General features: G+C 34.7%; 1 protein-coding gene across 1 annotated transcript; it reads right to left on the bottom strand.

The window, feature by feature from the left end:
- Positions 1–11306: 11306 nt before the first annotated feature.
- Positions 11307–13372, bottom strand: LOC123906790. The gene is made up of 2 exons (XM_045956787.1): positions 12953–13372; positions 11307–12333 (listed from the first exon to the last, which is right to left on the bottom strand). Exons 1-2 carry the CDS (start codon positions 13258–13260, stop codon positions 11484–11486), a joined length of 1158 nt encoding a protein of 385 aa, XP_045812743.1. The 5' UTR covers positions 13261–13372; the 3' UTR covers positions 11307–11483.
- Positions 13373–15215: the final 1843 nt, after the last annotated feature.

Here is a 15215-nt window from a genome sequence, read left to right as displayed (position 1 = left end):
GGGATTACCAATAATCAGGTCTGTAGGATGATTCTTTTGAGTACGAGTAGAAGGTCCTTTCTTTGGAGTAGCAGAGATTTGGTCAGATGCAGTAACCTCTGTATCATTCTTTGATTCATTAGTAGTTTCACAATCTACATCACCTGGTATAGATGCTGTAGCATCTTCTGCATCATCTTCAGCAGTTTCACTTGAGGTGTCATCTATTACCACATTTATAGACTCCATCATGGTTTTGGTTCTATTATTATATACTCTGTAGGCTCTACTATTTGTTGAGTATCCCAAGAATATGCCCTCATCACTTTTAGGATCCATTTTGGTTCTTGGTTCTCTATCAGACAAGATGTAGCATTTACTACCAAACACATGGAAGTGCTTAACAGTAAGTTTCCTCTCCTTCCATAATTCGTATAGAGTAGTTGTTGTTCCAGATCTCAGGGTGACACGATTATGAATATAGCAGGCAGTATTCATAGCTTCTGCCCAAAAACCATGTGAAAGCTTCTTTGCATGTAACATTACCCTTGCAGACTCTTGTATAGTTCTATTTTTCCTTTCTACTACACCATTTTGTTGTGGTGTAATGGGAGATGAGAATTCATGTATGATGCCTTCAGAGGCACAGAAGTCAGAGAAACTGGAGTTCTCAAACTCCTTACCATGATCACTTCTGATCCTTAACACCACATTGTTTTTCTCCCTTTGAAGTTGAATACATAGATCTTTGAACACATCAAAGGTTTCTGATTTCTTTTTAATAAAATTTATCCAGGTGTATCTAGAAAAGTCATCAACAACAACATATGCGTACCTTTTTCCTCCCAAGCTTTCAGTTTGCATAGGACCCATCAAGTCCATGTGTAGAAGTTCAAGAACTCTGGTAGTGGTAAGATGCTGCAGCTTTGGATGTGGCATCTTGGTTTGCTTTCCAATCTGACAATCTCCACATATGCTACCTTCTTCAATTTTGAGATTTGGCAGTCCTCTGATGGCTTCTTTAGATATTGCTTTCTTCATGCTTCTTAGATTAAGATGACCAAGCTTTTGGTGCCATAGTTTTACTTCATCTTCTTTAGTGATTAAGCATGTTGACATATTTGCTTCTTCTTGGGGAACCCATAGATAGCAGTTGTCTTTTGATCTGACACCTTTCATCAAAATCTCACCTTTGTTATTTGTAACCAGACATTCAGATTTGGTGAAGTTTACTTTCATTCCTTGGTCGCATAGTTGACTAATACTTATCAAATTTGCAGTCAATCCTCTTACTAACAGTACATTGTTTAGTTTAGGCAAGCTATTACTTCTGAGCTCCCCTATCCCAACAATTTCTCCTTTTGCACCATCACCAAAGGTAACAAAGCTAGCTGAATAAGACTTTATTCCAACAAGAAATTTACTTATTCCGGTCATGTGTCTTGAACAGCCACTATCGAAATACCAGTCTTCCCTTGATGAAGCTCTAAGTGATGTGTGAGCAATCAGAGCAGTAATCTCTTCTTCAGGTTGAGTTGTATCACTTTTCTTCTCATTTTCTCCTTTAGGTTTCCATTCTTGTTGAGTAGGAGCAGTTGTGGAAACAGGTTTGTGATGAGGACGTCTGTTAGGGTACCCATATAGCTTGTAGCAGTAAGGCCTTATGTGCCCTTTTCTACCACAGTAATGACATCTCCAAGCGTGGTGCTTTCTTCTATTTCTTGACATGGGATGCTGCTGATGATGCTGCGGCTTCTGATAAGGCATCCTTTGCTTTTGAGTTTCTTTAGGCTCCATGTACATGAGGTTAGGACTGTAATTTTTGAATTTGTTGACATTTTCATAGCTAAGCCCAATATTTCTAGGCTTTCGAACATTTTTCTCTAAGATTTCCTCCAGTTGTCCATCAGCCTTATGAAGTTTGTCAAGATGCTCATCATCTTTATACAACATGTCAGAGAATTTTCTCAGCCGCCAAATGTCAGTATTTAATTTTTCAATGACTTCTTTAGCTTCTTCAAGATCAGAGGATAGATAGTTTACCTTCTTTTGAAGTTCCTCCATCTTTGAGGTATTCTCAAACTTTTCTGCTTTTAACTCATTGATGGTTACCTTTTGTTTCTCAATAACCCTGCAGATCTCAAGATCAGAGGATAGAAAATTTACCTTCTTTTGAAGTTCCTCTATTTTTGAGATATTCTCAGATTTTTCTGCTTTTAACTCATTGATGGTTACCTTTTGTTTCTCAATAACCCTGCAGATTTCTCCACTTTTAAGACAAAGTTCCTTGTAAGATGCAGCAAGCTCTTCATAGGTTACCTCTCCATCATCAGATTCTGTATCAGATGTAACAATACCTGTTAAGACTGAGATATGTTTAGCAGTTACAGATGCTGTATCATCTTCTGAGTCATCATCCTCAGACCAACTGACAGTTAGTCCTTTCTTTGCTCTCTTCTGATATGTTGGGCACTCAGGTCTGATGTGACCATATCCTTCACATTCGTGACATCTAATGTTTCTGTTTAAGTTTGATTTTTCATCACCCTTTGGTTTTCCTTGACTCTCATTGCTGCGCATAGTGCTTGGAGCATTGTTTTTGAAATTTGATCTGGGTCTCTTATCCATTCGTTTCAGAACTTTGTTGAATTGTTTTCCCAATAACACCATGGCCTCAGAGATACTCTCATTAGATTCTTCTTCATCCTCCAGTTCTTCTTCATTATTTTTAGATGAGAAGGCAATGCTCTTATTTTTCTTTTCACTTCTTCCATTTGCAACACTTTCATAAGTTTGGAGTGATCCAACCAGTTCATCCAGCTTCATCTCAGATATGTTTTTGGCTTCTTCCATAGCTGTGACTTTCATATCAAATTTCTTTGGAAGTGATCTAAGCATTTTTCTTACTAACTTTTCTTCGGGAATTTTCTCCCCCAAAGCATCAAATTGATTATCATAGTCTAGAATAGTCATATGAAAATCTTGAATTGTTTCCTCCTCCTTCATACGTAAATTTTCAAACTGAGTAGTAAGAATCTGTAATTTAGACATTTTTACCTGAGGAGTACCTTCATGAACAGTTTCAAGAATCTTCCAAGCTTCCTTTGCTGAGACACATTTTTTGATTAGTTTGAAGATGTGTTTATCTACCCCATTGTATAATGCATATAATGCTTTTGAGTTTCCCAAAGCAAGCTCATCCTCTTCTTTAGACCAGTCCTCCTTAGCTTTTAGTTTAAGTGTTGGCTTTCCATCCTTGTCAATGACCACGGGGGGGTCCCATCCTTTCAGAACAGCCTTCCAAGTTTTGCTATCCATAGATTTTAGGAAAGCAATCATGCGCGATTTCCAATAATCATAGTTGGAGACACCAACTAGAAGCGGTGGTCTGCTTACAAGCCCTCCTTCCTTTTCAATGTTGCCAGACATTTTCCCTGGAGCTCACCCTATAACCAGAAAGGGTGCCTGCTCTGATACCAATTGAAATCTGGCACGCAGTGAACACAATGCTGCACAAGATGCTATAGCACACGTTGCAGCAAGACAGTCACAGAACACAGTAAATAAATAAATAAATTTCAGAACAATAAATAAGACAGGAAATTGTTAACCCAGTTCAGTGCAACGTCACCTACTCTGGGGGATACCAATCCAGGAATGAATCCACTATAATAGCTCTAGTTCAAAGCCCTCGACCAACACCCGGTACTTGACTTATCACCTAGACACTACCCGTGCAATCCTACCTAAGAACCTCTTAGATAATGAGACCCCGTCCCAAATTCCCTCTAACAACACGTACCATGTTGCTGTCAATAATAATAATCAAGATGGAGATACTCTCCTAGAAACTAGACCACACTCTTGCTTAAAAGCTTATGAGTGAATCACACACGCTAACTCCGTGCTTCAAAGCTTAGGAGTAGCTTACAATAAACAACACAAACACAGTCCTAAACTTGCATCAGATTGACACAAGAAAGGCTGACAAAAAACACACAACCAAAACCTTAAAAAAAACGCACGCTTTATGAAAGACAAGGTTTTGAATACACGAGTTGTAAAGGCTTGAGGCTTCACATATTTATAGTCTTCAATTGTCTTGATGTCCAAGTTAGGTCTTCAGACTTGTACAGCTGTGAGAATTGCGGCCCAACCCTAAATTAATTTCAAAAATATAATTTGTTTGTTTCATGTTGTACCAAACAAAAAAAACGCCAAAAATATAATATAATTATATTTTTGTTTTAAATCACTTTCCTTTGACCGACTTCAATAAAACTTGCTGAGTAAGTCTCGTCTTGCCTAGACGCATGTGCCTGAATGTATAATTGAAGCAAATCTTGACTCAGATTTGAAATAAAAATTCTGCACGAAAACAGAGCTTCAGTATGCTGTACTATAATGCTACAGCATCTCAGTTCAGCATCTGGCTGGTTGGCTTTTGCAAAATGTAGCCAATCAAAACACCAACAGTGTGGTTCTTTTCAACTAACTTCTCATCACTCTCTTTTTGAATTTTTTTCTCTCTCTCATTTTCGACTACTTCTTCTATCTCACCTTCAATCTCATTTTCTACTCCACATTCTTTTTCAACTTCACCCTCATTCTCATTTTTTTCTTCTCTCTTTTCTTTCACTCCATCTTCACTCGACTCACTTTTCTTCTTTGTCATAACCTCAGGTGAAGGAACCACTCTACTTCTCAAATTGATCGCATTGCAGCTTTCAAGACCAGAATTATCTTTTGTAGAACCTTCAAAGCCATTATTTTGAGTAGCCAAGAATTGCCTTGACAATTGACCCATTTGAGTTTCTAGGTTCTTGATTGAAGCTTCATGATTCTTGTTAGCAATGTCTTGGTTAGCTTTCATTTGGTCTTGGCTAACCTTCATAGCTTCGAAGTTCCCTTGAGTCACCTTTATGAATTGAGTAAGTGTATCCTCTAATTGAGAAGGTCTCCTTTGTTGAGAGTTTTGTGAAGAAGATTGTTGTTGAGATTGATTTGAGTTTTGATTTCCTCCCCAACCAAAGTTTGGATGATCTCGCCAACCTGGGTTATAAGTGTTTGAATATGGATCATGCTTTGGGTTGTTCCTTTTGAAGTTGGCTAGGTACTTTGCTTCTTCTGACCCTTCAGGAAAACATTGGCCATTAGCATGTCCTTGTCCACAAAAATCACATTTCACTTCATTAGCTGCCATGACTGGCATTTGGGAATTGGAAGTGCTAGTGATGTGTTTCAACACAGCTGCCATTTGAGAATTCATCAATGTAGATTGGGCCAAGAGAGCAGTTTGAGTATCAAGCTCTAGCATGCCTGCCTTCTTCTTTGCACCACGATCATTTTCAACTCTGTATTCATTTTGAGCCATGGATTCCACCAACTCTCTAGCTTGAGCTTGATTTTTATTTTTCAAAGATCCACCTGCTGATGCATCCAGAAACATTCTAGTTTGAGCTCTCAATCCCTGTGTGAAATGCTGCATTTGAGTATGATTATCGAGCCCATGCTTAGGACACTTTTTCAGGCACAGTTTGAATCTTTCCCATGCATCATATAATGTTTCGGAGTCTCCTTGCTCAAAACTTGTAATGTCAGCTCTTCTGTCAAGATACTTATGAATTGGAAAGTACCTATCCATGAATTTCATTTCTAGCTCTTGCCAAGTAGTGATGGTGTTAGGTGGTATTGTGTCCAGCCAGTCTTTAGCTCTTCCAGTTAGCGAGTACTTGAACAGCCTTAATCTCTTATCTGATTCAGATACTCCTGGTGGGTCTGTGTAGTCACAAGCTTCAAAGAAATGCTCCAGGTGGAGATTTGGACATTGTGTTTCTGCCCCTGAGTATTGATTCTCTTTGAGGGCGCTGAGCACTGAATTCTTGATATCAAATGACACATGATTCCTAGGTTGAAAACCCAGATTGGCAAGCTCTCCATTGTTTCTTTGCCCATAGTCACCTAACGTCCTTTCAGGCACAACTGGTGGAGGCGGTGGTGGATTTCCAGCCATGATGTTGGCTTCGTTGTCCGATGTGTCTGGACTAGAAACCACTTCTTCACTACTTTATTGTGCAACCCCTGCTAACCGGGCAACCTCTCGGGCTAACCGAACTGCTTTTCTGTTTGCTTTAGCTGTTTTCTCTATTTCAGGATCAAAGATAAGTTCTCTTGCTGCTTTCCTACCTTGCATAAACAACCAGAAAATACCTTAAGAAACAACTGCACTACACAAGAATGAAAATGAAAATAAAATTCAGAACTTATTTTTGTATATATATTTTTTTATAATTAACATAAACAAAAACTTAATCAATAAAACAATAAAATTTAAAAAGTATGAATCAATTGCCTTGTTGATTTAATCAACAATCCCCGACAACGGCGCCAAAAACTTGATAGAAATTTAGCAAGTGTACTAAATAGCCGTCAAGTAGTATAATAAAATCGTTCTTTCCGCAGGGATTGTTGTAAATCAATTGTAAATTGGAGACATACTTATGTAAAGTGACATAAATTGTAAAGGGGGGTCTTGTTTGGTTTCAAGTTTAAATTTTTAAACTTTGGAATTGCTTTAGTGTTTATATTGATGTAGGAAAAGCGATTGGTCCTTTTTGGGTCATCTAATTACTATTTCTCTTGGTAATGTCATGTATGATAACGAATTATTCAAATTAGTTTCATGATTTGATTAAAACACAAGTGATTATGCCCAATGTCTTGGTAACATAATCCTCTCTCATGATCATCAATCCCTAATTTCTTAGTAAGACCTATGATCATGTGAGGAAGAAAAACTTTAATCATAAAATCTCAATTAACAATCCGAAATGTCTTAAGTGATAGTTAATTGATTAATTATTCCTAGATCGATGATTTATTCCCATGGTCATGGTAAAACAAACAATTGAAATCATCACACTATTGATCAGATCATGTAAAGCATTAAGAACAAAGAACAATCAATAGAAACTAACTTCGTAATTCATTAATCATATCATATGACAATCACATAATTCAAGATCAAAAGTAATTAGAATCACCTAAGGACCAATCATGAGAATTTAGCTAGACATTGCAAATTCAGAAATTACATCAATTAAAATGAAAGAAAGCATGATTACAAGAAGAATCTTGATGTGTTTCCACACTGGAATCCTTGCTTGGTCGCTCTTGATCTTCCAAAATCGCTCCAAATGCTGTTCTTAGTGTCAAAAATTCGATCCCCATCCAGATCTGATGTTTCCCTTTTATAGAACTGATCAAAAATAACGTTTTCCGCCTGAGGCACAGAATTTCCGCCCCAGGCGCAAGCAGTTTCGCCCCAGGCACCAAAATTTCGCCTGAAACGGCAAAACAGAGAGCAAACCAGCTTCTTCAGCAATGTTTCCGCCCCAGGCGCCAATAATTCCGCCCCAGGCGCAAAAATACTACAAATTCCACCAATTTTCATCTGCTATCTTCCTTTGCATGTAGTTTCAAATCAGTGTCTTATTCTTCATGATTTAGGTCAAAAACCTCTAAAAAACACTTAAAAATGGTCTTTATTTCCATGTAATGACTAACTTCATCACATACATTTTCAATGATTAAACTATGTTTAAGCTATGATCTTAAAGATTCATTAACAGTATATAATGTGTGTATATATACTTAGATGATTATATGATGATTATGATAATTACATATGTCTATGGCCTTTATATAGTGTTATGTCAAACATGTAGTTTGAACTTTGTTGAATGATCAAATTTCATTGATTGGATTTGGATATAATAATATGGATTATCAATAATTATTGTTAGGCAGAGAGCAAGACGCGTTTCACAAACTATTCACAAATGGGTGACCTTTCCTATACATAAGCATGGACATATGTTCTTGTGGCCTAATGGAATTTTGGTGTTCGATTAATATAAAAATTTCATTGTTTAACTTTTATTGACTTGATCATTTCTAAGAAGTTTTATTTGATGTTTTTATTTAATGAAGTTTTAATTGATTGAATATAATTATAATTATGATTTAATTTGCATACACAGGGGAGTTTGAAACTTTTTCACATGCATCAAATTGAAATATATATATTAGTAGATATATTTGAAGAGATGTTTTAGAAATTAATTTAAAATAGTGATATTATAGTGTTATTTGATTGGACGAACATGTAAAAAGGCTGTGAATGTATATAAATTAATCTCTTAATTATATATAATAAATTTATTTTTAAATATATTAAGAGAAATATAAGACATCATAGTGACTAGTAGATATTAGAGGGACATCTAATAACATTAAGGGTGTTGTTAACATGTGCATATAAGACACATGTTAAGGTATCTTAATATAGAAATTTAACATTTAATAATACAAATATTTAATACTTAAAAAGTTAAAATTTAATGCTTCAACATTTAATACTTTCTATTTTTGTTTCCTTAACATGTGCATTTGGTGCACATGTTAACATTCTCCTAACATTAATCCTATGCTTCTTTGCTTATATAAAAAAAAGGAGAAATTATACAAAGTAATCTGACCGATATATCTACGGAGATGATTGGTGGTAGCTCATGCGTGTATCGTGATTCATATATGTACTTTTGTAACAAGTGCAATCATCATGTTCTTCGTGTCAACCGTAGGTATAAATTCAAAATGAGGATATCAATCGTCATTTTTTTTTAACATACAACACTTAAAAAATATACATTTTAACTAATATGTGTATACATTTTGTATAGGTTCAAAATCAACTATCGTGTATGTGATGATTCTGGCAGTGCAATGTTTGTCATACTTGATCAAGATGCTTATTCGTTGCTCAATAAATCATTTTACAGTGTTATTGAGACATACAACAATGATGTATGACAATTGTAAAAATATATTATAACTTATTTTATTTTTCGTAGATTATGAATCTTTTGGAATAATATAACATGTCTCAACGTTGTCGGTCACAGATATATTCTTATACTTTGTGTATTTCAATTAAATTGTTTACATTAAGCTGAATTATTTCTATACACATATTACGTGGATATGTACTAATATATTTGGTGAAATGAATTATTTTGATTGGTTTATAAATATTATTTATTAATTTTTCTATATTTAATACTGTTTGTAGACCAATCACAAACAGATAAATAAAAATTGTGCAAAAAAAATAAAATACCAAAAATTTCATATTTATAAAATAAGATAAATAAAAATACGTATACCCGTGATTGGCACGGGCTCCAAACTAGTAATATATCAAATTTATAGGGTGTTATATTTCAATATAAATCATTTATTCGATATCAAGTAAGGTGTCATCTGACTTAATTTGTACGTACTTTTAAATTAGTGTAAGTTGACAAGGATATTTGAAATACTTTTTGTTTCACCCAGATAGCTAAAATATGAGTAACTACATAAAAATTAAAGTTATATTTTTTATTAGAGATAATAAAATGGGTTTATTGTGCGTCCTCGTCCGTGGATTTGGATTTGCTGCTGTCCATATATCCCACAGTTACACGCAGTTAAAAAAATATGAACCGTTAAACCAATCCAACGTATCAAAATGCTTCTCCAAGGAAAAGCAACAAATTCACGCAGTTCACCGTTGAGAAAAATCACGTCGTTCCACACACCTAATTTGTTACAGGAATCACAATTAACACTTGAAACTATTTTACAAATTTATGTGCCGACCAATTTCAATTCCATAATTCAATTCCAAACCAATTTCGTCGGAGTCGGTAGCTCCACCCCTTCCTCTTCCTCCATCCATCGATCTATTTCACAAGTTGAAACATCCGCTGCAGATTCTGTCGTTACGCCGTTGTGACGCCTGTCCGTCGTGTTGTCGCTCCGTTGTAATGTCGTTTTGTCCTGCCGTTGTTCCGTTGTAAGGTTGATCGGTCGTGTCGCCGCTTCGTCCTTCGCGATCTAGTTTGCAGTGACTGGTTTGGTGTGACGTCATCTAGGCGTTAAAAACTATAAAATATGGGAGAGACACAATCTGGTACATTGGATGATTTTAATGGTTCAGATTTTCTCAACTGTGTGTAACTGTGGGATATATGGACAGCAGCAAATCCAAATCCCTCGTCCGTTTAGTCCATCATTTATGGTAGAAAATTTTACCTCCCACAATTATAATTATATTTTCACCCCAATGTTTTTAATAAATTGACCATTTTGCCTTTATATACAAAAAGTCTTCCATTTTTCACTCTTCCTCACAATTCCACACAAACTTAGGGGTGATAATAAGTCAAACCAGCCTAGCTTACTAAGGTCATATACTATTTTTGTAAATAGAGCAGACTAAAATTTTTTTAGAAGCTTATTTAACTTAAAAAATGCCATAAAAACATTATAGAAGCTTATTGTAATGGTATTGGATTGACGAGTACTTTCCAACTCTTGGAAAGCAAACCATGAACCTGGCCGACTGTGAGTCTGTGATGGCCTAGAGTGACAGCCCCTCGAATGGCCCGACCCTTACAAATGTGATATGCATCCTTTTGAGACTCCACATATCCAAGTAATGATACAATCGCCCTAAATCCACAATTTCAATATGCATCAACATCGACAATGTCATCAATATACTCCCACCAATGCTGTTCACATACTTTCGTAGCTCAACAAGCAAGTTCACGTACATACTTTACTTTTTAATTTCAAGTGACCAAGACGTCTCCACAATACATCTATTGCATCAGTCAAGTCTAACTTGGATCATTTTTTGTGTCTTCCTTGACCTTTCATGCAATGTAAAAGAGCCAAAATGTATTGTTCTATTTTTATATATATATTTGAAAATTACATAAATAATTTATACGCTAAATTGCACTTTTGGCTCTCTATGTTTCAGAAAGTTGCAATTTTGGCCCCTATGTTTCAAAATAGCAGTTTTGGCCCCTATGTTTACCCACTTTTGCAAAAGGTCAATTTTGACCAAGTCAATGTTGATGTGGCAGGTCACTTAAGTGACTCAACTGTCACATCAGCTTTTTTTTGTCACTTATAAATTGAAAAGAGAAAAAAAAAGAAAAGAAATTGGGTGAAATCTGCATGTATCTCGTGCATTTTTTTACCAAACAAGTGTAATTTTTAGAGTTTATTACTAAAGAATTGTAGTTTTTAAAAATTTTATCAAAATGGTGTAAGTCGGCTGCCATTGACGACTTACCGATCACTATAAGTGATAAAAAAAGCTGATGTGACAACTGAGTCACTTCAATGACCTGCTACATCAGCATTGACTTTGTCAAAATTGACCTTTTGCAAAAGGGAGTAAACATAAGGGCTAAAACTGCTATTTTGAAACATATGGGCCAAAATCGTAACTTTCTAAAACATAGGGGCCAAAAGTACAATTTAGCCTAATTTATATATAGTATATAATACTACAAAATAACTAGAACTAAAATATTTAAGTACACAATTTAGCAGAAAACCAAAGATTAAAGCAAGAATATGTTTTTGAGGAAAACAAATAGCTATTCCCATTTGCTCCTAATTTGATGTAAGTGTCTATAATCATAATTTAGAACCAATCTTCCATCCATTCTCTTCAATACAAAACTTTCAACCAACACATAACAACTAAATTTCTTCCATTTATTTGTTCCATCAAACTCTTCAACTTTTGTTACCCTCATTTGTCTTCCATTTCCAGCAATCCATCCAAATCTTTCTTGTTCCCATTTCATTGCTTTAACAACTTCCAAACTCAAGCCAACACTTATTTCTTTTCCTAAATCTTCAACACTCCTAAACCAAAAGACTCCATCAACCAATCTATTTTCATCCCAAACAGCTTCCCTTCCACCAACCTTAGCAACTTCTGTTTGAATAGCAACATCTACAAGTACATTATTCTCTCCATTGGTTTCATTTTCTTTTGAAAATATTGTCTCCCATCGTTGCTCAAGTGTTAGCTCATAAAACATTGACATCTTCATTTGCTCCTTTAATTTCATTCTTTCCTTCACAAACATAAAAGGGCAATACCACTTTCCAACAACCACTGATTCAGAACGACCATTGGACAATGGAAAGTCGAAATTTGGTAGCTTGGAACGCAAGGAATCATTTGAACCTAAAGCTTGTTCTAAATGGTAATTGTGAGGAGTACTAGCATAAAGACTCCACCCTTTTTCCCTTAATAAACCAGGTGGGATTCCATCCGATGCAATGGATTTTGCCTGAAAACCATATCTCTTCTTGATTATTTCAACTTGTTGATAATCGTCGAAAGGCTCTAAAGGTCTCGGCTTAACATCATGGACAAAACTACAGCATAAACATGAGCTCTTGTCCTCTTCCTTTGAACTTGTGCTAGCTTGGCTGAATTAATTCAAATTTCAAATTAAGTTTGAAGCAAACAATATAACTCATTGGTTTATTATGTGTGAAACAAGATATGGATAATTATTGTCAATTAATGTCGTTTTCGATTTAAAAATCGGTTTTCAAAAACTATGCCACCAAAAAATTACTGGGTTAAGTCACAGACTAGGACCTCCTGATTAAAACGTTTTGCGAAACTGACTAAAATTGTGAAAGGCTGACGATCTACCACGAGTTCTCAGAATAAAACAACCTAGTTCAATTGTTACAGTATAACTAACTATTGCACTTTAGAAAATCAGCCAAAAATTACACCCTCTATGACTATTACGGCCACGCTGATATGGTATGAATACCACTCGAATATGGCACACTGCGGCCACTACAAAATTAAACAGAAGAAAAGAAAATATAATTGCTTAAATTGAATTTTCTTCATTTTCATTTGGTCGGGTGATCTACAACGAGACTTACTTATGAGAGCAATAAAAAAGAGTTAAATTTTTAGTTTCGAAACATTTATAATTTATTTCAAAAATTTCTAAATTTATTCTTAAAAGGTTAATCAATATGCAAAATTAATTTTGACAAAAAAAAATTGAAAGTGATTACATACCCTTGATTTTTCCCTTTCCTTCTTATGACATAGTAGCGATTTGAAGACAATGGTTGATTCAATACAGGAAGAAATATAGCTTCTTCTGAATAAGTGTTTTCACCTACTGAATATAAGATGCTTAAATTTTTGTTCTGAGGGAAAGGGAAATCCTTGATTCTTTTGTCCTTACATAAACCAAAACAAGAATAAGTTTGAGCTTCTTCATCAAATATCACAAGATAACCTGAATTTGGTCCTGATGGTGGTGGATCTGAAAGAGCACTAGGATTTCTTTTGTACATGGAAAGTAATCTTGTTGCATACATTTTCAATGATTAAACAAACTATGATATTGAAGATTAATCAATATATTATATGTATGGAATTATGAATGTATGTGTCTATGTGACTATGCTTTAGATAAACCGTGTTTGACTACTCATAGTGGTAACGTGTTCTACCAATGCAAGTACATGTCGTTGTCGCTTAAGTGATATTTTTCATAATATTAAGTTGGTCCATATAAAACTTCAATTTCTTTAATTGACTTTGACATTTCTAAGAATTCATTTACGATTCTGTTTCTTGAAGATTGAACTCTCAAATAAATCTGTTATCATAGTTTAAACTTAATTTGATAATGTATTGAGTAAGTGGTATACATGGATCAAGATTCAATACCGTAGGAAAATTACACTCTTGCATGCAGTAATGAATATCAACCATTGATTTAAGATCGGACGTTGATTTAAATCACAATGAAAAAATCAACCTTGAATAATTTCAACCGTTAATTATGATCGGATGGATGAAAGTAGTAACTTAATCACGCTGCAGAAAAAATTTATTTTCCAGATATACATGCATATTGGTAAGGTGTTGACGCTCCATAATTAGAAATTACATCAAAATTTGAGGCAAGTTCTAACATGCACAAGTGCAACATATGATACATGATGCACAAGTCAGCGATTTTATTCTAACAAATACGAATTTTATAAAACTCACCGTTGGATTGAAAATTTATATTATATAGATCATCCATAAAAAAAAAATAAAAAATTATTTGATATGTTATTGAGACTCAAATTCTTTATAAATGGCGACTAAGATTTTGTTCAATTTTATAACCTATTTTATTTATAATTTTATATAGAAAATAAATGCCAAAAAAACTTTGGTGAATGGTATAGATAGCAGCTTGAGAAAGTCAAATTCTTGGTATAGATAGCAGCTGGAACGGAAATTCTTGTGAAAAAGTTATCACTAAACATCACGATATTGATTTTTTTTTTCTCACAAAATCACGATATTGAATTTATGATAAATAAAAAGGGAAACATCACGATATTGACTTGCATCTATAGCGTTTGACCTATTTTATTTCAGGGAAAAACTTCCTCTTTAAGAAAATTTAAAGAGAAGAATTGCAAGAATATCTCCACCCTTCTTTACATCCACCATCCCTATGATTTTTACAAAAGAAAGAGTTAAAGTGACATCAACATGTGAGCTTAGCTCAGTTGGTAGGAACATCACACTATATTGCAGAGTTCAGATTCGAACTCGGGACACTCTACTTATTCACCTTTAAGATGATTCTTCTAGCCACTACTAGGTTACTTAACAAAAAAAAGTGACATCGTCTTTTAAAATATTACCATGTGTTAATTCTTGCCTTTCTTCTATTGAATATACTTCCTTGATAACAAATAACATCTCTCTTTATTTTATCTTTTGGTCATTTAGAAAAATTGCATTCATTAAAAAACTTAAAAATTAAATATTACACAGTGAATAGATCACAACCCGCTAATATTAATGAGTACTTCGGGCTCGTTTGACACAATTTTTTTTAGAACTTATGCAAACAGCTTATGCCCTATAATTTTTGCTTTGTGAAGGATCCAATGCTCAAATACAATTTGTGAAGGCTTTGTGATTAAAAAATTCGCTTTAAATAACATAACTCTTATGATTCACCATTATAATTAGGGCTGTGCAGAATTTACCTGACCGACCGAAACCGAAGTGACCGAAAAGCTGGAAACCGAAACAGGCGAGTTGGGTCGGTTAAACGGGTCACGGGTCAACAAAAATTGGGTCTTTGTGGGTGTTCTCGGTCGAGTCCGGTTTTGGTAAATTCCAATCCGTGTTAGCCGAAACCGACCGACATATTGGTGTTCTGTACATTATCCAATACCAAGCCCATCATAAACTCAGGCCCAATCTACAAACTATCTATTATGAAACCCTACTATATAAAGAAACACTAATTCCA

The sequence above is a fragment of the Trifolium pratense genome, linkage group LG2 (genome assembly GCF_020283565.1).
Source record: "Trifolium pratense cultivar HEN17-A07 linkage group LG2, ARS_RC_1.1, whole genome shotgun sequence".
NCBI classification, from domain to species: domain Eukaryota; kingdom Viridiplantae; phylum Streptophyta; class Magnoliopsida; order Fabales; family Fabaceae; genus Trifolium; species Trifolium pratense.
This window is presented reverse-complemented; position numbering and strand designations above follow the sequence as displayed.